This window comes from Anolis sagrei, chromosome 5, assembly GCF_037176765.1.
Source record: "Anolis sagrei isolate rAnoSag1 chromosome 5, rAnoSag1.mat, whole genome shotgun sequence".
NCBI classification, from domain to species: Eukaryota; Metazoa; Chordata; class Lepidosauria; order Squamata; family Dactyloidae; genus Anolis; species Anolis sagrei.
Genome location: NC_090025.1, coordinates 173076696 through 173103589, shown reverse-complemented (window position 1 = coordinate 173103589; position 26894 = coordinate 173076696). Strand labels below are relative to the sequence as shown.

Sequence of the window (26894 nt, the reverse complement as noted above, 5' to 3'; positions counted from 1 at the left end):
TCAATCATTAGATGTTGAGTCCGTTAGCATAGTTGAGAGGTGCTGAGTGTTCCAGAAGTGCCAAGAGCGACTGCAACTAGCTGCTGAAAAACCTGTGATGACTTACGTTCACTGGTCCAGCCTTTTAAAAAAAACCCTTTTTGGCTAATGTGGAACTGCTTTGATGAATTATTAAAGCAAATACCTGAGCTGTAGTGGTGGTCAAAATTACATGTATTTTCCTTTTCTTTCAGGCAAACGTCCAAAGAAAGGTATGGCAACTGCCAAACAGCGACTTGGGAAGATCCTAAAGCTGAATCGAAATGGCCATGCGCGCTTTTTTGTTTGATGCAGTGATTCCTTCTGCTGCTGCTGTCCTTTTATATGCAGACCAGTATCGAGGGTAACAGTGCCTGGAGCTTCTGTTGTAGTCCTCTGCTTGAAGCAGAAATGCATGTACATTATTAGAACACTGCCTGATGAACAAAAACTCAATGCTGCATTTTCACTGTGCCACACCTGCTCAGCAATAAACACTTGGAAAACAGGGGAATATCCAGAGACTGTCGACTGGGGAGTGGTCTTTTTCAGGGCTCAATCATTTTGTTGTTTCTATTATGTGTCTAAACTAATTCATGAACAGAAGATTATGATGAAGGTGGTTATCAATAATTTATTTGACTGATTTTGGCAACGATTGAATTCATTTTTAAACTATTTATTATTTGGAAAGCCTTTTTGTGGGAAATATAATTTTAATTTTAGATATAAGAAATGTGAAGATTTTTATTTGTTTTTAGTGACTGTCTGTAGTAGAGAGACACATGGAAGATTTATTTTGGCTTCTAACAGGTAATATACAAGTTACAGTCTTAAACATGCAAGTGGTGCATTAAGTTAAGGCACATGGAATCACATCTTAATTTCTTTTCTTTATACATTCTTGTGGATAGTTTTCTACTAAAGTACACATTCTCCATCAGCTTAATCGACCTTTCTGTGACTTCTTGTCCTTCTTCCACTTCTCATTCTCTGCCAGTTAATCTGGACTATAAATTGGTGTAGCATTAGCAACAGCTTTTGCACATGTATGTGCTTCCTTCTTCCCCTGTTTGTTCCCATGCTGTGGAGAATGATCCATGCAAAGCATGGGTTATAGTACACCAGTTGTAGCACTATAGCTATGATTTAAGTGTAGACACTTAAACACATTTTATGGAGGAAGGCTATTATGGTGGCAGAATATTGTATCATTGTCTACATATGCCAGTCTCCTAAAGGTCTTAAGTCATTTTTGTATATATGTAAATATGTTTGATAGCTTGATAAATTTCAGATGACTTATTTTGTGTCATGCTTTGCAAAAATCTGGTAGTAAATGCCAATTCTGAAATGCATGTAAATAACTTAGATTATAAATTTGTATTTTTGTAATATAAAATTGATTATTTAAGCTCTTTGGAGGAAAAGGAGGAGGCACCTATACTACTATTTTGATAAGAGGGCTATTCAGTACTAAAGCAGGAATACTAGGGATATTGCTCTGGGTTTTCTTTTTCAGCCTGTTGATTAAGACTTAAAGCATGGCCAAAGCTACTCGGTTGTTTGATTCACTTCAATAAAAGCTTCACAGCCTTCAGGTTATATTTAAAATAAAATATTTAGAAATCCCCAAATAGGTCTTTGTGCTTAGACAGTTTTATATGTTCAGTATTTTCTGCATCTCTGTGTGTATCTGTGTTAAACTATATGTGATGTCCTCTGTCCCATATAACAATATCCAGGTTTTTTTGGCTACTGCAGTTTATAAGACTTAGCCAAATTTCTCAGTGGAAACATTTCATGGCTTCAGTCCTTTACAAAATTGTCGGTTAAAACTATTTAACTGAGTAAGACTTCATAATGCATAACTTCATGTAGGATGGGAACACAACCTTAATTTGAAAGTAAGTGCAATGGTTTGACTTCTGACTGGATTAGAATTTGCATGAAAATTAGCAAAATTAGGTAACAAGCTTGTAACATGTCATTTTGGAAATTACCATAATTTTCCTTCACTCTCCTTTCCTCTTGAATAATAGGGTTTTCTTTCAACAGTTGTCGAAACGAAATAAAACCAAGTGAGAAAATGTATGTTATCAAGGTTACAAATTGAGCTAATTACTTGGAGAAAGCTCAAGTACTATCTTTGGAAATAACTGTGATTTGCTGGTTAATCTGAGTTAACACACTTTTCAGTATTGATCAAAGAAATCTATTTTTTCAGCAGTTGGAGTCAATATATTTGTCTAATTGAACTGCAGGATATTTGTGTAGAGTTTGTATTTACGTGTTCTCAATACCTTTAAAAGTGAGATAGTGCTCTTTTGCTATATGCAAAAAAACAGATCTGTGGTGCTAGATGTTCATTTCAGATTTTGGTAAGCCATAACTTGGAAGAGAACTGCTTTTTTGTCTCGTTTTACACAAGAGTAAAAATTCTGTAAAATTTGAATGAGGATACAGTTCAGTGAATGGTAAATGTATTGGAAAAGGGTATTAGAAAAATGAAGCTTCTCTTTCCAGACCAGAGTAGCAGACGTTTCTCATAGTTGCTTTAGTTTGTTTTGCATTTTCATTAGTAAAATACAGCTATGGCCTTTTTGAAGGACATGTTCTGGTTCTGGAGAGGCTTTGGCTTGAGCCATATTTTCATAGATGTTTCAGTTATTCTTATCGAGCACCTCTCTTTCTCATACAAACATCTCTTCACAGTCTGCCAAAAAAGAAATGTCACTTGCTAAATCATTTTTGCTTCCTCTTTAAAATAAAATTGAGGCAAATGTTCCCCTATCACAAATCCAGTAACCTTTTTACAGAAGTAAAATATGGATAAGGCCAATTTACTTTAAGGAAGCAAAGTATATTAACAGGATGGTGAAATAAGTTGCTCTTAAGAGTGTTCAGTTTTTAGTTTGGGTAGCTGAATGAAGAGACCTTAGTTGGCAGTCTTGTTCGTAAACTAGAAACTTCCTTGGTAGAAATCCCTGTGCAGCAGACTTTACATATGCAGTTTACTGTCCAAATTAGATGCTGTCAGTTCACCTTGAGGGAGAGAAAGCAATACTTTAGCCATATTTGGCAGGAAGCCTCATTTGAAAGAGGCTAGCTTTTAAAATAATTGGAACAATAATTTCAGCTATAGGGCACAATTGCCATAGACTTATTCTCTCTTGAAGTGATGGGTGAGAGAAAATGAGAAAAGAGTATCAGTGTAGTGATTTAGTGGATCATTTCTAGCAGCATTTCTTGCCATCCTTCTACAATACTTATCCATAATCTCAAACTACAAAACAGCCTGAAATGACCTCTATGGTAAACTTACCTATGCAGTCAGTGACACTTACATATGAACATTTCAAACCATTTGAAGAAGGCGGAACAATAAGAACTGCCCTTCTGGCTACATTTTTTTTCATAGCAAAAGTGCTTGCATTAATATTCTTCAGGGTAAGAGCACACTAACATGGTCATAGTCAACTTTACTTCACCTAAGCTTTTAACATGCCACAAACTGCCTTTATTCACCCGGATGTGTAGTAATTTAACTGTGAAATCTCTGTAGGATTCAAAACAACATTGGTCAGATTCAGTAGTTTTGTTAATTTGGAGGAAAATTGGGAAAACTGTGGAGGCTCAATGCTATAAATGACCAGAGAATGCCTCACTTCATCCACAATTTTCCTGCCTCCAAAAAGAAAAGAAAAAACCTTAAGGCAACGTTTTGTAATAATTTGCATCTGTACTTCCAGACCATCAAACGCTGTTCATTTCCCTGGATCTGAGTAAATCAGGGCAACTTTATTTTGTGGAAGAAATATAAACTGAATTTTCGGGCCTTACTATTTGTAGTTTGAACTGTATTAAAAGCTGCAACATCCATTTTCCAAAAAAGGCAAAGATCTGTGTACAAAATGTGTGAATTGTGCAGTAAAGGGTGGGAATGAGACTAGCACTGATAAGGAAATGCAGCGGCTGCTATAGCTGCATTTCTCTCCGCAAGAGGACTTTGAATATATAAATTTTAAGCCATAATAGTTTCTTGCTGTGGGAATGGAATAAAAGAAATCACTTTAAGAGATTATATTAATATGAATTATCACTTCTGCTGGGAAAAGTTTAACTTTGCCAGTGCTTTGGCATTTTTGAGATATTCAGTACATTTGAAAAGAGGTGATAGGTCTTGGCTATATTTACTAGTTTTGTAGTAGTGTTTTGCTGATGTGATTTCCCTCACACCTTTTTCTACTTTTTGAATGTTTGTGAAATAGCAGTCTTTCTGAATAGAACTTTGTGTGTCCTCTGATCCTTTTTACAGAAACACACTACTGTGTGGAGTGTTTTGGCTGGGAAATGGGATGCTGCAGCTTTAAGAGCTTTTTCTTTTTCCAATTTATATCAGTGTTTCCCATCCCATTTTTGCCTGCAGGCAGGGAAAGTGTATGTACAGTATTTATTTTGTTTCAGTTTTACTTTGAAATTTGTAAGTTTCTATATGTAGCTTACTGATTTAATGTTTGGGAGGACAAGTGGCTTGTTTAAATTTGTATTTGACCATAGTTTCCACTTTCTGTACTTTAAATACTGAAATTAAAATCTGTATTACTTAAGTTTTGATTTTAGCACTCAAGTGTTTAATTTCTCACTCAGTGTAAATATAGAATGTGCTACAGATTGTCTTGCGAATAATGCAAATTCCATCTCTGATTTCTCTGACACTTTTTGTGATTGTATTCCTTATGTGAGAACTTTAGTGCATAGTATATCCACAAAAATGACACTGGCTGGTTTGTATATTTTAGAAACATCTGAAAGTGACTAAACCGGGGCCATCATCTTTTGGCCATATCATGAGACAATGTGGAGCCCCCGGTGGCACAATGAGTTAAGCCTTTATGCTGACAGGACTGCTGACTGATAAGTCAGCAGTTCAAATCCAAGGAGAGCGAGTTGCGCTCCGTCTGTCGGTCCCAGCTCCACATGCAGAAACATGAGAGAAGCCTCTCACAAGAATGGTAAAACACCAAAACATCTGGGCATCCACTGGACAACATCCTTGCAGACGGCCAATTATCTCTCACCAGAAGCGACTTGCAGTTTCTCAAGTCACTCTTGACACACACACACACACACACAAGAAATGAGACAATGTGAATGATGAGAAAATATGGCAATGCTTGGTAAAGTGGAAGGCAGTTGGAAAAGAAGAAGACTGCATTACAGGTTGATGGAAGCCCTGAGTTTGCCGGATCTGAGTAGTGCTGTTGACGACAGGGCAAGGTTCCATTCAGACAGTCGCCATAACTTGATGCTGACTTAACAGAAATGATGAGCAAACATCCAATAATGTTCACTTCCAGAATTCCTGAATGTATTGGTTGTATTTTATTGGAGTTACGGTATTTTAATTTTAAAAAAGATTAATCTAACAAGTGGTTTAAATTATCAGGGCTTGCCCTGTTTTGCACCTGTCCACATGAAATATAATGCTAGTGTACTTTTGAGACAGCCAACTGTATAATTGGGGTATTAAACAGATTAGATTTACAGCAAACACCTGGGAGAAATTCAAGCCTCTTGACAACGATGTTAGGTTCAGAAGGCTCATTGCCTTACTCTTTTGCTTCCTGACTTTCAAGGATTAATAGTGCCTTAATATTCTGAAAGTGCTTCCAAGACAGAAGACTGCTACTGTAAATGCAAAGCTCAGTGTGAAACAGCCCTATTTTTATGCTTACAAATACTTAACCACGTGTTTCTAAACTTGTACACTGGAAGTTTATCATTTTTCAGCACTATTAACTTCATTTGTTACAAAGATGTTTTTAGAAACCGTAACAGATTAAACTAGCAGAATCAGAGTTGGAAGGGACCACAAGGACCATCTATCCCAGTCCTCTGCAATGAAAAAATATACCACTAAAGATGTCAATTCAAACTCTTTTTAAGAGCCTCCGAAATATGAAAAGTCCATCACCCTCCAAGGGAATCTGTTTTGCTGTTGAACTGCTCTTGCATTTTAAAAAGTTCTTCCTAATATTTAGGTAGAATCTCTTTTTATTTTCAATATTGTGTCTAGTAATATCTGGAGTTAGTTTTGCCTTTCCATCTTTCATAGAATCATGGAATCAAAGAGTTGGAAGAGACCTCATGGGCCATCCAGTCCAACCCCCTGCCAAGAAGCAGGAATATTGCATTCAAATTACCCCTGACAGATGGCCATCCAGCCTCTGTTTAAAAGCTTCCAAAGAAGGAGCCTCCACCACACTCCGGGGCAGAGAGTTCCACTGCTGAACGGCTCTCACCGTCAGGAAGTTCTTCCTCATGTTCAGATGGAATCTCCTCTCTTGTAGTTTGAAGCCATTGTTCCGCGTCCTAGTCTCCAGGGAAGCAGAAAACAAGCTTGCTCCCTCCTCTCTGTGGCTTCCTCTCACATATTTATACATGGCTATCATATCCCCTCTCAGCCTTCTCTTCTTCAGGCTAAACATGCCCAGCTCCTTAAGTCGCTCCTCATAGGGCTTGTTCTCCAGACCCTTGATCATTTTAGTCGCCCTCCTCTGGACACATTCCAGCTTGTCAATATCTCTCTTGAATTGTGGTGCCCAGAATTGGACACAATATTCCAGGTGTGGTCTAACCAAAGCAGAATAGAGGGGTAGCATTACTTCCCTAGCTCTAGACACTATGCTCCTATTGGCTATTTTTGCCGCCACATCACATTGTTGGCTCATGTTTAACTTGTTGTCCACGAGGAGTCCAAGATCTTTTTCACACGTACTGCTCTCAAGCCAGGCATCCCCCATTCTGTATCTTTGCATTTAGTTTTTCCTGCCAAAGTTGAGTATCTTGCATTTGTCACTGTTGAACTTCATTTTGTTAGTTTTGGCCCATCTCTCTAATCTGTCAAGATCGTTTTGAATCCTGCTCCTGTCCTCTGGAGTATTGGCTATCCCTCCCAATTTGGTGTCGTCTGCAAACCCTGCGGCACTCCGCTTGTCACTTCTTTCCAGGATGAAGAGGAAGCATTGGTGAGCACCCTCTGGGTTCATCCATTTAACCAATTACTGATCCACCTCACCGTAGTTTTGCCTAGCCCACATTGGACTAGTTTGTTTGCCAGAAGGTCATGGGGGACCTTGTCGAAGGTCTTACTGAAATCCAGGTACGCTACATCCACGGCATTGGATTTTATAGCATTGGAAATCAGTGAATGTATAGGACTACCTAGAATGACCTGATCACCTGCATTTAAGCAACATGCACTTTTCTTTATTTGTAGCATATATAGGTAATGTTTAGTTTTCCACTTCCTATTCAGTCATAAGGCAAACAACATTCCTACCTGGCCAGCAGGTTTTATTATCATACAACATTCAGTATACACATTAGTTTGGCCAATTAATCTGCTTTAGTATCTGAAAAAAACTACCAAAATAAGCAAAACTAGAATGTCTTTGTTGAAGCTGAGTATTTGCTCCTTTTCAAAAATAAAGATAAAATGTTTTGTTAGAAAAGAATGGTACACCACATTTCTCTCTCCTTCATCACAAGGGGCTTGGAGATGTATTCCTCACTGTTCGATTATGAGGAGCGCCCTTGGAAACCGGCGTGAAGGCACCTTGAAAGTCCTTTTACAATGCTGTTGTCCTTGCTCAGTGTCACAACTCCTTCAGTAAGTCTGGACTTCCTGGTGAGTCACTTTCATTAGGATCTGCAGTTTCACTGTCATGGCATCTAAACAAATGTAACAGAAGGTAGATTAATTTTGAGACTGAGGTGTTAGTTGCTGACTGTGAAATGTCATTCTTGTCTGCAGAGGAAACATTGCAGGAGGTGTTAGGCTCCAATGCCAGTTAAGTCAGGCAAGTGACTGTCTTTAATAATAATGTTCTTCCTCCGTTCTTCGTCCCACCCTTGCTTTATATTCTGTAAAAGAAGGGTACGTGTTTCCAGCCGTTTGGATATTGATATTTCATACTTTTACCTACAAATATACATCTCTATGACACTTTACAAGTTTTGAGACACTGTAGCTGATAGCAAAGTTTGTGGTATTACTAGGGTGGCACCACCACAGAGGCCAAAAATTTCCCTGAATTTTGAAAGCCAAGATAACAAAACTGAGACTCTCATGCTGTTTACTTGTGAGAAGACATGACTCACTAGAAAAGACAATAATTCTTGGTAAGGTAGATGGCAGTAGGAAAGAATAAGACCACATTACAGATGGATAAACTCAATCAAGAAAGCCATGGCCCCGAGTCTTCAAGATCTGAGCTAGGCTGTTGACGATAAGGTGACCCAGCGGTCTCTTATTCATTGGGTTACCATAAGTTAAATTCAACTTGACAGCAATTAACAGCAAGAGCATCCAATGCCTTGTGCACCTGTCAACCTCTGCATAAAGTATCAGGAAGAAAAGAGGATCGTTTTCTTTTTTTCCTGTAGTCCAATATGTGATTGATGGAGGAATCCACACATGAGAGGTGTGGTGCAGGGACTTCAAATTCTTCAAACCTTGTCCACACTGCTGGTTATACTTACTGAATATGGATGTGCAGCATCTTGGTATTCTTGTTTTCTGAACCACCAGATAATAAACAGGCAAGCCAGTCAGAGTTATAGCACAGCCTATACTGGTGTTCACAGGATCTGAATATAATGACATCCCCACAATAAAGAAGCAGGCTATGGTAAATACCAGTGGGATAACCAGAGGTACCTAAGCACAAAATGAAGACGAAAAATCAAAAGCATATACAAGCAACAAAACTTGTTGGTTTAAACATAGGAGATAGGAGCCATGACCTGCCCCTACATTGAGCATAAGGATGTTCCCAATTCGTTCTCTGAACTGGAATAAAACAAATGTGAACTGGGATTTGATCTTTTTTATGGCGTCTTCATTATGCACATTTCTCCCTCTTCCTGCATCTTGGGTACGCATGTATCCTTGATTTGCTTTTGTTCTTATCCTTTTGATACAGCCAATAGGCTAATCAATAAAATGTATTCACTGCTTTTGTTCTTACCAAGTTTACATAAATTTGGTATTCTATTAGATCAGTGGTTCTCAACCTGTGGTCCATTGACCACTAGTGATCCTCAATAACAAAAATATGGTCTGCGGCCTCACCGTACCTACACCGTTCTCTCAAAACCACGCGAAAACGAGAGCGACTGGTCTTGCGAAACCCTTTTATAATGCTGAGGCAACAGGGATGTCGGGAAGGGAGAGGCTGACTACTCATGAAAGAGTACTATTCCTACATAGCTCTAGATGATTAAATATGGTTTTCTGTGGGTGAGCAGATGGTGACTCCTGGATGACATATGTTCTGCATCAGAAATAGAGCTGATGTGGTCTATCCAATGCAATTTTGTGAATCAGCACCCCAAATGACCAACCAAATCTGAAGTTGACCAAAAACTGATTTGTAACCCTTTTGGTACTAATGTTGAAGAGTGGTCCCTGGTCAAAAAAGGTTGGGAACCATTGTATTAAATTATTTTCATTCATATTTCCCTTTAACGTGATGCAAAACAGTAGCACCTTCATTTATGTTGTCTTTTTGCATAGTGGATACATAAGCCATGGTTAAGGATTAATAATAATCAAGGATAGCATCCAGTGTTTTCATCTATATTGAGAAAACTGCGAGGTCCTATATGGAAGTCTCATTCTAAATTTCGTAAATCATAGTTTGGCAAAACTATTGGCTTCAGCGTACATTTGAATTCTTATAACAAAACACACTTAAACACTACATCTGCACTGGGAAGATATTTCTGGCATTGTAGTTCCACTCTTTCCATGCAATATTTTCAATCTTTCACTTCTTACCTTAAATGGTCTTGGTATTTCTGGATGCCGGTACCGATGTATCATTAGGCCTAATGTGGCAAGTCCTATAAAGAGCCAGCGTGCGAAGCTGTAGAAGTTCAGCAACCCATAGAGGTCACCAATGGACACCATTACATAAATCAATGGCAACTGAATACAGAAAAAATGTTTATTTATTTTGTTTATTTACATCTAAAACAATTTGTACTACAACATTTTAACAAGCATGAACCAGATATCCAATCTAGCCATTAACTTGAAAAATTTGAAAACATTTTGAAAAAAACGTTTGCAGGACAACAAAATATAACACCATTTTATCCACTTCCTTTGGAGGAATTGCCCTTATTAATCAGCATCTGTAGTAGCATTTACTTCATTCACACTAGAGAATGAATCCACTTTCAATCCAGTTTCTACCTCCTGCAGAATTCCAGGGTTTTTAGTTTAGTGAGGCTGTTAAAGGCTCCTCCCTAAACTACAAACCCCAGAATTTTGCAGGAGGCAGCAACTGGATTTAATGTGGATTTATTCTGTAGTGTGAAGAGGTCTATGGTCTAAAACTGATCTGCTATTTTAGTACTTTATTATACACAACTAGATGTCCCCTGCCATGCCTTGCAGTGGCCCAGTCTGTGTATATTATGTGTTTTGTGTGTGTATATATGTGATTTTGTGCATGCGTTGTAATGTATTTTTTAATTTTTGGCTTTTAAAGTCCCTTCCACTGTGTTTTCCGTATTTTTATGAGTGATGGTCACTTGTTGGCCTGATAAGGTGTATTGTGTCCAAATTTGAGGTCAATTCGTCCAGTGGTTTTTGAGTTATGTTAATCCCACAAACGAACATTATATTTTTATTTATATAGATGGGACTGATTTGCATAAACATTATCCTTTTACAAAAACTTCATTTTTAGTCCTGATCACAGATTTGTCTAAATCAGTGTATTCCAGAGTTGCATATAAGGACAAAATTTAACTTGAATGTATTAGTAGGTGGGATGTAAGTTATGTGAACCCATTTTAAAGGCTGAACAAGACAAAATAGAGTGGGCCCTTGGTATCTGCTGAATTTTGGTGCCAGAACCTATGGATATCAAAATCTGTGGATTCTCAAGTCCCATTATATAGAATGATGTAATAAAATGAGGTCCCTTCTAAAAAATGACAAAATCAGGATTTGCTTTTTGGCATTTTTTTAAAAAATAGTTGATCCATGGATACAGAGGGCTGACTGAAACTGCACCATTAAAAAGTCATTTTATGTTCTTTCCTTGAAAAAAATACAAGTTAGGCCTCCTGTGATCATAAAGTACCATCCTGTAAAAACAACCCAATGTCTGCTTCTCATTTCCGCCTGTCCTATACATTCATTTAGGTTTGGGGAAGTGGGTGAGTCCGTTTCCTGATCATTCTAAACCTTGTAAAGCTCATACCATTAATATCAGGGCCGGGAGAGGAGTGTGCCTTTGAAGGTGTATCATTGAAAACAGAGCTGGCCACTGTCCTTCTCTTGCAGCTGCAAACAGCATCCTGTAGAACAAAGCCAGCTTTAAATATGCCATATATTTAATTATCACTACCAAGTGGTGGTCAGACATTGAATTAAGCTTCCTTGCCACCTACTAGGATCACTGCAGTGTTCTGTTCTGTGTTGATCCTACAAATAGTTCACCATAGAAATTCCAATTTCAGAAAAAGATAGGGATAGAACATATTTTAGGAAATATCTGAAAGGGGAGAAATGTTACATTCATACTAGACTTGTGCTGAGTTTCTTTCACCACAATTTGCCAGTGTCTTGAACCTTTTTCTGTTACAGCTTCTGAAGTGATATATATACAGCAAATGCACATTCTTGAAGTTGTACCTTAGTGAAATGATGATATAATTGGAATTTCTGTAGAGAAGGAACAGCTCTCTGTCATTTCCGCTCCTTGCTTCTACATTCTCAGAGTTTTAAAAAGGTAGTTGTTTGACTATAAGTGGCTGGAAGACAGGAAATGAAGTCCAAAAAAATCTGATTTTCCTAAGCTCCAATTTTGAAAGAGGGCAGTCCTAAAATGCAACTACACTATAGAACTAATGCAGTTTGACACAATATTAATTACCATGGTTCAATGCTATGGCACCCTAGGAGTTGTAATCCTAGGATGTCAAAGGGTGCTGGTGCCTCACCAAACTACAGCTCCCACAATTCCATAGCACTGAGACATGGCAGCTGAAGTTGTGTCAAAATTCATTAATTCTACACTGTAAATGCACTGTTAGATCAGGCAAAGATTTGAAGTACACACAGAATCTTATTGACTAAACTCCAACTTTTGACTGATGAAGACTTGGACTTACGGGGAAGCAACATCAGAATGTGGTCAAGATGGCCAAAGTTATTAAGGAGGAAGAACACACAAGCTAAGAGCAGCTGCAGCAGATTGTTTTTGCCTCAGCATACAAGGAAGGGCAAGATCCTGCCCCTTCTTTACATAGAATCATAGAGTTGGAAGAGATCTCGTGGGCCATCCAGTCCAACCCCCTGCCAAGAAGCCGGAAAATCGCATTTAAAGCACCCCCAACAGATGGCCATCCAGCCTCTGTTTAAAAGCCTCCAAAGAAGGAGCCTCCACCACACTACACTTAGATGGTGACCGAACCTAAAGGGTGCTCATGGTTTCATTTCATCCTGGAAAGAAGTGGCTAGTGGAGTGCCGAGGGTTCAGTCCTGGACCCAGTACTAGTCAACGTCTTTCATAATGACTTGGATGAAGGTTTAGAAAGCATACTTATCGAGTGTATCGAGTGATAACACCAATGATGGATAGCTAATACTCCAGAAGACAGGATCAGAATTCAAAATGACCTTCGCAGATTAGAGAGTTGGGCCAAAACGAATAAAATGGATTTAAACAAGGACAAATGTAAGATACTACATTCAGGCAGAAAACAATGAAATGAATAGATACTGGATAGGTGACTGGCTTGACAACAGTCTATGTGAAAAAGATCTTAAGAGTCTTTGTGGACAACAAGTTGAACATGAGCCAAGAATGTGAAGCCCATGTGATTTTAGGCTGCATCAAAAGGAGTATAGTGTCTAGATCAAGGGAAGTCATGGTGCCCTTCTATTCTGCTTTGATTAGACCTCTGGACAAGCTGAAAGGTGTCCAGAGGAGGGTGACTAAAATGATCAAAGGTCTGAAGACCATGAATCCCTATGAGGAGCATCCCAAAGAGATGAGTATGTTTAGCCTGCAGAAAGAAAGGATTGCAATGTATAAATATATAAAAGGATGTCATAAGGAAGAGGGAAGAGGCTTGTTTTTTGCTGCCCACAAACTAGGACTCAGAGCAATGGGTTCAAACTACAAGAAAGGAGATTCCACCTGAACATTAGGAAGAACTTCCTGACTATAAGAGCTGTTCAGCAGTGAAACTCTCTGTCATGGAAGCTCTTCGTTGGAGGATTTTAAACAGTGGGCTGGATGGATGGTCATCTGTCAGGGGTGCTTTTCCTGCATGGCAGGGGGTTGGACTAGATGGCCCATGTGGTCTCTATGCTTCTATGCTTCTGCCTTCTATGATTCTCTTGTTGAATGGTGAGTCAGGAGAAAGATGGATTCTATTGAGTAAATGGATGTACTCTAGTCAGGAGTAACAATAAGATTTCTTATAACTGATATGCAGTGTTTAAAATGTTTACCTTGAAGCAGCAAAAATTCCTCCGTTCAAAGCTCCAAAACATGACAGAGCTACAAGGATTGGGATCACAGAGGAAATGCTCTTGAAACCCTTATCAGCAAAGCTCTGGAAGAAGGAGTAGGAGTAGGAGTAGAAAGAAGAAGAAGAAGAAGAAGAAGAAGAAGAAGAAGAAGAAGAAGAAGAAGAAGAAGAAATCTGTTCAGTCAATCAATGTCTCCTTCCCTCTTTATATTTCTCCATCTATTTGGAAAATGAACTATAAAAACAACAACGATAATTAAAAGAGTATAGTTTCAGTTCACCCAGTAAGAGTGCAATAAAAAAATATTAAATCACTTTAAATCAGTGGTTCCCAACCTGTTGTCCATGGACCACCAGTGGTACGCAAGAACGACAATATACACCATTCCAACAAGAGCGATTGGTCTCGCAAAACCCTGTTATAGTGCCGAGGCTTATTAAATATAGTTTTCTGTGGGTGAACAGAGGGAGACTACTGAATGGTATATATTCTGTATCAGAAACTAGAGCTGATGTGGTCTATCTAATGGAATTTTCTGAATCAGCACCCCAAATAACCAAACTGAATCTAAAGTTGACCAGAAACCGATTCATAACCCTTTGGTACTGAAGTTGGAGAGTGGGACCTGGTCAAAGTGGATCTTGGTCAAGTGATCTTTGGTCAAGTGGTCCCTGATCAAAAGGTTGGGAACGACTGCTTTAAATCATCACGTTAAAAGGGGAAAACAAAATTAACCAAATATCAATGCAGTTCACACTTCAAAAATAGACAAACTTTCTTTCCAAATTGTTTCACAGAGCAGATCACTTTGTTATATAGAAGCATGATCTCTCTCTCTCTCTCTCTCTCTCTGTGTGTGTGTGAATGCATAAACATACAATTTATTTATAGATTTTTAAAAAAATATTGATCAAATTGATGAAAGGCTGAAGGCCAGCCAAACAGACATATGTTTCCTAATAATAAATGGAAGCGAGAAAGCTTTTCACCTTCTGCTAAGTGGAGAGGTCTCAAGCTAGAAAGAATCAAATCCATGTAGTAATTCCAACCAAACTTCTGTTTGGAAAGTGATATTTTATTCCTTTTTTCTCCCGTGGAAACATATGTCTGCTTTAGGCAGTAGCATGTACAATCTGTTTTTCAAAATTAAGCCAAAGTCTACTTTGCCTTCTAGGGAATTCCCTCTTCTCTTTTCCCAATCTGGGAAATAATGATTTAAAATGGAAACCTTATACTCACGACAGCTACTGCATCGGAGTTGAGGATTTCTTGTGGTGTCAGGATTGCATAGTAAGATACGTTAGTAAGGAGGTAACCAACTGTGACAACAGTCAAGGATATCACGACAGCCAATGGGATGTTTCTAGAGACAAAAAGTATATATTTGTTAAGAGTTCATCTTCAACTGTATGCTACTTTCAGTCTTTGGCTCTTTCCCTCTTTATTAATACTGAAGATGTGAATGTTAGAACGGACAAATAGATAAGTGCATGCTTTTATCAAATAGGGTTTGCAAGTAGTTTAGAAATATTTCTTAAAAGTGAACATTCTTATAGGGCCTGGTGCCAATCCATGTGTATCAGCTGCTAATCCTTGGAGAGTTTCCAGGAAAGAAAGAAACAGTTGTAGCCAACGGGAACATATATGCTACTGGCTCCTGGCACATTGTTTTGTAGTGTTTAGGAATTTGCTGGTTCCCCACATCAGATAGCATGAGAAATGTTGCTGTAGGCCAAATTCCGTCTTTCCAGGTGTTTGCGACTTCAGTTCCCAGAATCCCTGATCACTGGCCAAGGCAGCTTAGCGAGCATCACTAGCAAGTGAAACCATCAGAGGTGCTTGAATGACAATTCCTATTCTCTCTAAAGGAGAACCATCTCTCCATATGTTGGAAATCCCTGCTTTGTTGAACTGTCAAACCACCTGGCAGGAGCCATTCCCTAAACTACTGTGTTTTTTTTTAATTCTAAGCCACACTCCCCCCACCCTGCCTTATAAACATATCCAAAAATGGGGTGAGTCTTAGAATTGTGAGTGAATAATAGATAGATGATAGCCGCTTTGAGTCTCCTTTGGGAAGATAAAGTGGGTATTATTATTATTATTAATCATCATCATCATCATCATCATCATCATCATAGAATCATAGAATCAAAGAGTTGGAAGAGACCTTATGGGTCATCCAGTCCAACCCCCTGGCAAGAAGCAGGAATATTGCATTCAAATCGCCCCTGACAGATGGCCATCCAGCCTCTGTTTAAAAGCTTCCAAAGAGAGTTCCACTACTGAACAGCTCTCACAGTCAGGAAGTTCTTCATCATGTTCAGATGGAATCTCCTTTCTTGTAGTTTGAAGCCATTGTTCCGCATCCTAGTCTCCAAGGAAGCAGAAAACAAGCTTGCTCCCTCCTCCCTGTGGCTTCCTCTCACATATTTGTACATGGCTATCATATCTCCTCTCAGCCTTCTCTTCTTCAGGCTAAACATGCCCAGCTCCTTAATAATAATAATAATAATAATAATAATAATAATAATAATAATACGAAGTATGGATTATCAATGTTACAATCCCAGGTGACAGCAGATTTGATGAGAAACAACTGGAAAAGCTTACATGATACGAGGATTTAAAGATCACATTACAAAGACTCTGGTAGAAGCAAGTAAAGATGGTCCCAGTGGTGATTAGCTGATATTTATTTATTTATTTACAACATTTCTACCCCACCCTTCTCAACCCCTTGGGGGGGGGGGGGTGTGTCTCAGAACGGATTACAGTGGCAAAAATTTGATGCCACAAATATTACAATATACAGCAATAAAAACAATAAATAAAACAATAGATTAAAAATAATAAAACATTAATTATCACAATCATGTAGCCATTTCCATTATTATCACAATCATATGGTCCAGTTTGATGTCCAAAGTGCCGTCATGCTTGCTGGCCAATGGCCTGGATCCAAAACCATGATTTCATTTTTTTTTCCGAAAGAAAAGAAGGGATGAAGCTGACCTGATCTCCCTAGGGAGCAAATTCCACAAGCGGGTGGTCACCACCAAGAAGGCTCTGTCCCTTGTCCCCACCAGACTTGTTTGCGAGGCTGGTGGGATCTCTCCGGTGGATCTTAAACTACGAGGTGGAATGTAGAGGGAGATATGTTCGGACAAGTAAGCTGGGCCAGAGCCGTATAGGGCTTTATAGGCCAAGACTAGCACTTTGAATTGTGCTTGGAAATGGACCGGCAGCCAGTGGAGTTGACATGGCAGGGAAGTGTCCGACGTGTGATCACATACCAAAGCAAGCAGAGTGATCTTGTTTGCTGTGTACTAATTTTGTTGTGTATCTAATAATAATAATAATAATAATAATAATAATAGGTGATAAATAGATAGATAGATAGATAGATAGATAGATAGCCTTTTCTGTTGGTGGTATTGAATTGATAGCATCTTACAATCAAAGAAATATGGTACAAATTATTTAAGGTCTGCATTGAAAGTAGCCAGTTAAGGACAAAAAAGAAATACGAAGTTTATTTTTTTTTTCCTACTCACCGTTTAGGATTCACAATTTCTTCAGTTACAAAATTTAGATAAAACCTGAAATATGAAATGAGAAGTCTACAATTAAATACATTTATGTAGAGTTTGCAAGATGAAGTGAACATTCAAATAACTTGCAAGGCAAACAAAGTTTTCAAAAAGAGTTTAGTCTTGCTTACTCTGAATGGAGTCTCACTAAATTTTGAAGCAGTTGCTTAGATTTGCACACTCACCATGAGCAAGAGCCATTGAGCACAACAGAACTAATTGCACCAGATTGTGCTGGAATCATATGCACATTTTGTTTGTTTGTTTTTATTGAAGAATAAGATTTGAGATTTTTAATGGAAGATTTACTACACTATATTGTTATGCGTACAGACGAGCAGGAGAAATTCCACATCCCCAAATTCATTGATGGTTGGATCAGTTTCTTTGAACTTATGTCTTGCCTTTTAAGCCATTGAGATAGGAGGAAGTAGGATCACCTACAGACTTACCATCCACCATAGGCAAACATCCCAGAATAAAAAGCGAGAGGAAGCTTTTCAATTACCAATGAAGTTGTGTCAAAGCTATCATGGAAATTTTCATAGTGACCTGATGAAAACAGAAATAAAACAGTGGGCCCTTGTTATCTGCTGGTGTTTGGTTCCAGGGCCCAATCACAACCCCTGACATGGACACCAACATCCATGGATGCTCAAGTTTTATTATATGCAATGGCACAGCAAAATGGTCTCGTTTATCTAAAATGGTAAAATCAAGGCTTGGTTTTTGGAATTATTTTCTAATCATAGAGTTGGAAGAGACCACAAGAGACATCCAGCCCAATCCCCTGCCATGCAGGAACACACAATCAAAGCAACCCAGAATATTTGCAAGATGTATTATTATTATTATTATTATTATTATTATTATTATTATTTTATACATAACAAGATAAGTACACAGCAAACAAGATCACTATGCTGCCTTTTGTATTTGATCACACATTGGACACTTCCCAAGTGTCTAGGACTTTGTGATGTATTGGCAAATAATGCGTGCAGTTCTGAGTAGGGTGGCCTTTTGCAGCTGACAGGTGGTAATTTTGTCAGTGCTGATTGTTTTTAAGTGCAGCAACGTCAATTAGACACAGCTCTCTATGTCTACGTCCAAGGTAAATGGTGTAAAGTAGAAATTAGATTTCAAAACAGTTTTAGAATTCCCACTTCCGTGGTCAGGTTAGTTCTAGTGGTCTATGAAAAAAAATACCATTCAAATTACCATTCAATCTAATATCCATACTTTAGATTGAATGGTAATACGACAATATTTTTTCATAAACCACAAGAACTAACCTGAACACGGGAAGTGGGAATTCTAAAACTGTTTTGAAATCTATTTTTAAGTGCAGGCCAAGGTTTTAGGCACTGCACTCAGTGTGCCAATCACCACTGGGACCACCTTTACTGGCTTGTGCCAGAGCCGTATTATTATTATTATTATTATTATTATTATTATTATTATTATTAGGTTTAGGTTTAGGTTTAGGTTTAGGTTTAGGTTTAGGTTTAGGCTTAGGTTTATGTATACCCAGCTTTTTCTCTCTACAAAAAGGACCCAAAGCAGCTTGCAGTAAAACCAATGCAATACAACCAAAAAGCTAAAAAATATGAACATTAAAATAGAATTAAATATGTAGATGGTTGAATTTGTGGGTGCATAATCTGTGGACACAGAGGGCCAACAGTACGGGTTTATTTGTCTTATAAGGAATAGTATAAGAAGGAGTCTTGTTTGGCCAACTCAAAGTCTAGCATCTATCTAGTTCAGAAACTGGGAAATTGTGTCTTCCAGAATTTGTTGGACTCCAGTACCCATCAACTTGCACACTGGCTACTAGCATTTGCAAAGCCACAGGCTCCCCAATTATATATTCCAGCACAGGGCCAGTGAAATGGTCAGAAGGCAACCTGAACAAAGCTATATGGCATGTGCTTTTCTTCTTGTGTTTTTATTATCATTATTTGTCAGGTTTTTTTTTAGAACAGAATTGATATGTGAACTTCAGATAAGCAGCATGGTGCTGTGTTTTGTGTGTTGAATCTCCACTCTGCCATGGAAACTGACTGGGTGACCTTAGGCAAGTCACACTATCTCGGCCTCAGAGGAAGGCAAAGGCAAATCCACGTTGAGCAAATTTTGTCAAGAAAACCCCTGTGATAGGTATAAAACACCTGACATTTGAATAGAAATCAAATTCCTCTCCCCATAACGGGGAATACTGTGACCAAATATAAGCCTACCCAGTCTGGTTTCCAGATATTTACTGTGGATGAGAAACTTCTAGATCCTTTTTTGTTTTGTTTTCCTTAAAAATTCTTTGAATCAGACCTAGACTGCACAGCTCTACAAACAGAGGATGCCTTCAAATAGAAGTCTGCTCTCTTTATAGAAGAGCATATGGTCAACCATTCAAATTTAGCTGGAGTTTGTTCTCCATTTGGTCTCCTCCATCATCCTTTTGTTTTCTTCTGACAATTCCCACTCTTTTCTTCTTTCTTTTCTTCTTATTCTGCTTGTTTTTCTTCAAGCAACTTCTGACTTATGGTGATTCTAAGGCAAATTTATCATGGAGTTCTCTTGACAAGATTTCTTTAGATGAGGTTTGCCCTTGCTTTCCACCAAGGCTGAGATAATGTGACTTGTTCAAGATCACCCAGTGGGTTTCCATAGCTGGGCATGGATTTAAATCCTAGTCTGCACAATACATTTTTGCTTCCCTTCATTTCAACGGATGCTTGAATGGCCCTGAAGACCTATCCAAGGTGCTGAAATCTGCCCCTCAAAATAGATTCAGCACCTTGGCCAGATCCTTCATGTTTCAGATTGGAGCCTAGAGAAAAATTTGTCAAAATTACAGGGGATCCCAACCTACCAACATTTCCATCTCACTTCAAAAGCTGTATTCTGAATGGCCTTACCATTCCCAAGAGCCACCATCCCAGGAACAATAACAAGTCCAATAGTGATCATCTTGAGGGCAGTCAACACTGTCTGTATGTTTGCTGACCAGCTAACACTCCAGCAGTTTAGAGCTATTACTAGAGCTAGGAAAGGAAAAAAGAAACATTATGAGAACTCAGTGTGGAAATGGCTGTTAACTGTTCTTTTTACACATGCAGGAAACCAGTAACAAGTTTCTTTCAACATAATTTTAAAAAACATTAACTATATTAACTGTATTTCAGGGAAATGTGCATGTCCTCTAGCTGTCCTTATTTTGCTGAAAGTCTTGATTAAGCATTTTTCATTCTACTTTTTCAGATACTTTGAAAATGTCCCCCCCCCCCCCCCCCATCAACTTCTTTTCATTTGAGATCAACTCAAAGATGAGAGGAGGAGGCGGAAGTTTGCTCTGCCCAATAGATTTAGGCAAAAACAAGTTTGCACACTCTACCAGATTAACTTTTGCCATTTTGAGCATACTTTTATGATGCTTGCCCACATTTGCCTTGCTTTTCATATATAAGATATCGGAAGGTGTGAAATATGGCACATAGATACATAGATGTTTAATGTAAGTTGGTACTCACTGATTCCAGTTGCAGTGATCAATTTCACAGCCAAGGGAGGAACGTTACATGGGGCAAAGAAAGGCTCGATTAGATAGCGACCAAACGCCAGGGACACCACAGCCATATTTGCAGGCCTAGAATGAAATGCAAAAACTTCAAATTCTCAAATGGATTCTTTTTGGCTTATTTGGGTACATTGTTTTTTGCATCTTACATGTTTTAGCATCTATTTTCATGCCTTTCCAGCTCTAACATGCTGAAAGAAATGCCTACTAATCATCCAAATTGAACAAAGTATGGCCCCAATACTTTTCGTATCCCCCCAGCCTATCCCAATTCTTTACAATGTGCCCTAAAACCCAGCTCCTATCAGAACTGGAAATGGCCATGATAAATTTGAAAGTCACAACAGAAAGGTATTTCTGATTGCAAAAATGAACCCGTTTCTGCCATATTTGGGGACAATGTTGTCCTGGTATAAGCCATAGTTTGTCCTTAAAACATGATCAAACAACTGGAGAGTAAGCCATGCATTTGAATCCTGGTCTATGGATTGTTGCCAGTTTGAAATAGTGTAACTTGTATATTTGTACATTCAAACTAATCTCACAACTTGTGGGCAGTGTGGCATGGGGCAAGATCCAATTTGGGGAATAGGGGAATCACTAAACTCACTTGATCCTCTGTTGAGGTTCCTTTTAGAAGACCTTGGGGCACAGGATGTGGGGGTCAGCTTAGTTCAAAGGTCAAAGGCCAGCCTCACCCATAAGTAGCTGGAACCAAAGAAATGCTGTGTGCCCACATGGCTTCCCATATGTCACCCCTTGGGTTATCTCTCTGGCAAACAGCCTGCGGAGATGGTTTGATCAGATAACAGGCAGCTTATTCTGTACCTGAATATGTACCTCATGATACGCCAACATTACTCAGCTGAATCCAAAATAAAAATGTGGCCAACTTGCTCCAGCTTAGGTGGTTTGATTGTTTTTGTATCTCCCAAGGTGACTGAGACAGCATTTTGAAGCAAGATCCACAAAAAAGGTGTTTACACAAAATATTTTGGGACCTCTGGTGTTGCAGCAGGTTAAACCACTGAGCTGCTGAACTTGCTGATTGAAAGGTTGGCAGTTTGAATCTGGGGAGCAGGGTGAGCTCCCACTGTTAGCCCCAGCTTCTGCCAACCTAGCAGTTTGAAAACATGCAAATGTGAGTAGATCAATAGGAAAGGTATGGCGCTCCATGCAGTCATGCTAGCCACATGACCTTAGAAGTGTCTACGGACAATTCCGGCTCTTCAGCTTAGAAATGGAGATGAGCACCACCCCAAAGAGTTGGACACAACTTGAATTAATGTCAAGGGAAAACCTTTATCTTTACCTTTTATTGTGTATTTCCCCTCACAGAATAATCCTCCTAGAATATTTCATTGCTGTATCCTAAATTTAGCCAAGTTAGCTCTTCTTAAACAAATATGTTCATAACCAAAGGTGATACACACACACACACACACACACACACTCAAACTTTTACCATGTAGTAAAATATTATGATGTACAAATAGTGGCAAGTTGAATCAAACAAACATAGCTACTCTTCTGAAATATATTCTGGAGTCTGTTCTTTTTTCACATGTCTTTTCTTCCCTCTCCCTTGCATCTGTTGGGATGGAAATGACTTTTCTCTCCCACTCAGGTCACTAACTTCTGTGACATTCATGGCGACATCCAAAACAAACAAGGAAGGGAACACATTCCTACTTTTGTGCGATGTTCAATGGAAACAGTTTGCGTTGTGCCGCACTGACATGGAGAAGGGGCAGTGGGTAGTTATCAGCCCCTTCTCCCATTGCAAGGCTTCTCTTGAATAAGCTGTGAACTCCTCCTCAGGCAAAGCAGCCCCCAGATGTTCAGTGGCAGACGGTTCTGTTTATCTAACAGCTCTCAGAGATGGTTAGGGGGAAGGGGAGATCATATATCAACCTGGTTTCCATAGAGCCACAAACCTTTTATTATAGCAGTGGCCTCTACTGCAAAAAGTACAATGACCTCTGTATATTGGTGAAAAAAATATTTTCCTGTCTCAAGCCTGGATGATAGGCTTTGGTTTGTAGCAATTCTTAAATATATATATATATTGATTCTCTTCTAGGATTTGCCCTATTATTCTTTCCTTTGTTCATTCTTCCTCTCTGCTCTGGGTCTTTCTTAGATGCCTTTTGCACTCCCTTCTTCAACATTTGTTAGATCTCAGTGGTGCTGCTTTCGCCAGCTGGCTACTTCTAAAAACACAGCTGGAACATGCCCACAATGGGGAGATTTAAAGAGACAAAGCTTCCAATAAAACCCTTCCATATAGTCTGGAATTCCACCCCCCCCACACACTTTTTTTTAACCCAGCAATGAAAATAAGGCTTCCCTTACCGGATCATAACGAATTCAGCCCATAATCTTAGGAAGGCTGGCAAGGGCCCAAGTGTCTCCAGAAGGTAGATGTAATGTCCCCCAGACTTTGTGATGCTTGTGCCCAGGTCTGCATAACACAGAGCACCTAAAAAGAAATCAAGATACTTAGGTAGATGGCAATTCCTTAGCCTCTTATCTGGAAGTCAAATCCTATTGAATTCAATGGAAATGATTGCTGAGTAATTAGGCATATCATGGCACAGTCAAAGCACTAGTACAATCCTTTATCTCCATGAGTAATTTTCCTAGGTCTATGCACAGTGAGATGGAAATTCTCTTCCACTGAAATTGGTTATAGTGATGCTAACTGAAAATGCATAAAATTAGAATGGTACACACACAGGCACTCAGTGTGTGTGTGTGTGTGTGTGTGTGTGTGTAAGATTATTTTATTATAGAGGGAACCTTTGGGCACTTCCAGACTGGCCCTATATACCAGGATTTGATTTCAGGTGTACCATTTATCCCAGATTATCTGACAGTATGGTTTCGTATAATCCAGTTTAAAGCAGAAAACCTGGGATCAGACCCTGGGATATAGGGCCTGTCTAGAAGGGCCCTCTGCCAGTGTCACCTTTCAGTACTGCAGTTGCCCAGGGCTTTTTTGGCACATTTTAGTTTGGCTCTTGAGCAAAAGCTTATCTGCTATAAGAAACCCTACCAGTAGCACTCCTGGAATCAGCATAGCCTTTTGCCTAATGGAAGCACATAAACCCACCACAAAAAATGGTAGTGCCATTGGTGGACCAGAAAATGAATTTTTTAAATGAATGGTAGTGCTGTTGATCTGTTCATGTTAACTGCTGTGCTCTGTTTCTTTGTCAGCATCTAATGATTGCCAATTGTAAGCCATCCTGAGTCCCCTTTCGGGGGTTGAGGAGGATGGGATACAAATACTTTAAATAAAATAATAGATGGCACTTTGTGAAGTTCTGTAGCACTCCAGACGACAACTATGAGTTGTACTGTGGCTAATGATGCAACCTGACTCAAGCTGAAAGGATGTTCAACTGTTGACGTGCTCCGAGGTGAAAGGAAAGTCTGAAGCTGCACAACTCACATTATAGGAACATGTGAGAAGGAGAAGAAAGACATAACCTACAGACACAGAATCTATTTTAGTTTGTCAACAAATATGGAAAAGAAAACAATGGCCCACAGTTTGAAAATGCTCAATATATATTCCAATCCCTAAGAAAGGCAACACTAGGGATTGCAGTAACTCTAGCACCATTGCATGAATATCCAATGCAGGCAAAGTGATGTTCAACATTCTGCAAGAAAGACCTTTACCATATATGGAGTGAGAAGTGCAAGATGGCCAAGCTGGATTCTGGAAAGGTAGAAGGGCTAGGGATCATATTGGAAATTGGGTAATGAAGCCTTCCAAAGAAGTTTAATTATAATGCCACAGTTGATTGTTTAGATCATGAAAAGCTATGGGTTATTTTTCAAATATGAGTTCACGAAGAGTCGGAAGCGACTGAATGAATGAACAACAACATCTTTCAAAAAATGGGAGTGAATATAACATGCATAAAGAAAGGTTAGACCTAGAGGAAGGAGGTGTGAAAATTGAGGAAAGGAACATCAACAATTTAAGACATGAAATGACACCATACTACTAGCAGAAAATAGGAAAGGTTTGGAACAATCACTGAAAAAAGTAAAGCAAGAAAATTCAAAGTAAATCATTCAGCAAACAAAAGAAATTACCACAGAAAACTTGCATAACTTTAAAGCAGATGATGAAGGCACTGAAATACTTTAACGTTTTTCCCTGTGTTGGCTCAGTCATTAATCAGAACTGAGATGCAGTCAAGAAATCAGAAGGAAGCTAGGACTTGGAAGGGCAGATATGCATTGGCTAGATCCTGCAGTGTGGAGATAATATGTCCTTAACTAATAAAGTTGGGATTGTGTATACCACTGTATTTCTCATTTCTACATATGGTTGAGGAAGCTGAACAGTGAAGAAAACTGGAAGGAAGGAAATTAACTCATTTGGAATGTGGTGCTGGAGAAGACTTTGTGGATATTGTGGAATGTGAACGTGCTCTACAACAGCGTTTCTCAACCTTTCTAATGCCGAGACCCCTTAATACAGTTCCTCATGTTGTGGTGACCCCCAACCATAAAATTATTTTTGTTGCTACTTCATAACTGTAATTTTGTTACGGTTATGAATCATAATGTAAATATATGATATGCAGAATGTATTCACTGTATCAAATTTGGCACAAATTGCTGGGAGTGATAGTTAACCTACAATCAAAGAGTACTCTGAACTGCACCAATGATGGAATTGAACCAAACGTGGCACACAGAACTCCCACGACCAACAGAAAATATTGGAAGGGTTTGGTGGGCATTGATCTTGAGTTTTGGAGTTGTAGTTCACCTGCATCCAGAGAGAACTGTGGACTCTAATAGTGATGGATCTGGGCCAAAGTTGGCATGAATTCTTAATATGCCCAAATGTGAACACTGGGGGAGTTAGGGGAAGTAGAACTTAACATTTGGGAGTTATTGTTGTTGGGATTTATAGTTCACCTACAATCAAAGAGCATTCTGAACCCTACCAATGATAGAATTGGGCCAAACTTCCCACACAGAACCCCCATGACCGACAAAAAATACTGTATTTTTCTGATGGTCTTTGGCGGCCCCTCTGACATCCCCTCATGAGCCCCCAGGGGTTTTGACTCCCAGGTTGAGAAATGCTACTCTACAATGTACCGTTTCCATTTAATTGGAAATTGCCCCTCTCCATTTTGAGTGATTTACTCCATACATTTCCTGTATCAGTGCACTCTCCTTAGCAAATAAACCACTGTCTCTGTGATTTTTGTTTTTGCAACAGGTGCTTTATTCATTATCACCCCTTGGCTTAAAAACAAATCTTAAAGAATTAAAATGAAGAAAAATAATTAACTCACCAAACAGAGACAGGATCCCACAAGCCAGCCACACGAGTAATGAGATCCCTACATTGCCTGAGTTTTTCAACACCCCTTTGGGAGAAATGAAGATACCACTACCCACCATGGTACCTACAGCCAATGCAATAGCCCGAATGAGGGTGATTTTCTTTCTCAGGAAAACAGCCTCTTTCTCATCTGTTGAACGTCTCTTTTTCCTGCAAGTCCCCATTTTTGATGTGTTCTCTGTTCCCGCTAAACCACCCAGGAGGTCTTTGTATCTAACTCAAAACTGAGTTCCTTTCCTGGCCTCTGCGTGAATTTCTGTTCTACTCTCTCCCTTTACCCCCTCCTTTTCCTCTCTTGCTCTTTGCTCAGTAGGGACAGCACAGTTTGGCGGCGAAGCCCATGCAATAATGTGAAGTAAACAAATATTGAACCAAAAATATCAGGTTGAAAGAGAAGCAGGGCTGAAATTCCAGGAAATATGAACAGTTGACATATTTATCACTACATGCGATATATGTCCAGTTCTAGATTTTGCAGACAACAAGTTCACATCCTATATGAATGTTCTCTACTTGGCTTTGTTAGCAGTATGTTTGTGTCCAGTACCAGTTATGTGTGGATAATAATATGTTTCTTTAAATCTAGGGAGAAATACTGACAATATTTGCCATTAGGTTGATGTCCACTTTTGGCAACCTATGAATATGAGTCCATTTGAAGTCACAGTCATAACATATATGCTCAGGTCCTGCAAACTCAGCACTATGGCTTCCTTGATTGAGTCAATTCACCTTGAATGCACTCTTCCT

At 39.0% G+C, this 26894-nt stretch overlaps 2 protein-coding genes across 2 annotated transcripts in view; one reads left to right on the top strand and one right to left on the bottom strand.

The window, feature by feature from the left end:
* KDM7A (lysine demethylase 7A) overlaps nucleotides 1-4635 on the top strand; it is a 60416-nt gene extending 55781 nt beyond the window's left edge. The window contains exon 20 of the mRNA XM_060776846.2: nucleotides 234-4635. Within this exon, the coding sequence (XP_060632829.2) occupies nucleotides 234-328 (95 nt within the window). The 3' untranslated portion in view covers nucleotides 329-4635. The remainder of the gene's footprint in view (nucleotides 1-233) is intronic.
* Nucleotides 4636-7268: 2633 nt separating this feature from the next.
* LOC132775833 (cystine/glutamate transporter-like) lies at nucleotides 7269-26459 on the bottom strand. The gene is made up of 12 exons (XM_060776847.2): nucleotides 26095-26459; nucleotides 23114-23240; nucleotides 20712-20827; nucleotides 20100-20225; nucleotides 17631-17730; nucleotides 17143-17187; nucleotides 14825-14948; nucleotides 13565-13668; nucleotides 11304-11400; nucleotides 9866-10015; nucleotides 8566-8743; nucleotides 7269-7755 (listed from the first exon to the last, which is right to left on the bottom strand). Exons 1-12 carry the CDS (start codon nucleotides 26306-26308, stop codon nucleotides 7691-7693), a joined length of 1446 nt encoding a protein of 481 aa, XP_060632830.2. The 5' UTR covers nucleotides 26309-26459; the 3' UTR covers nucleotides 7269-7690.
* Between the last annotated feature and the right edge of the window lie 435 nt (nucleotides 26460-26894).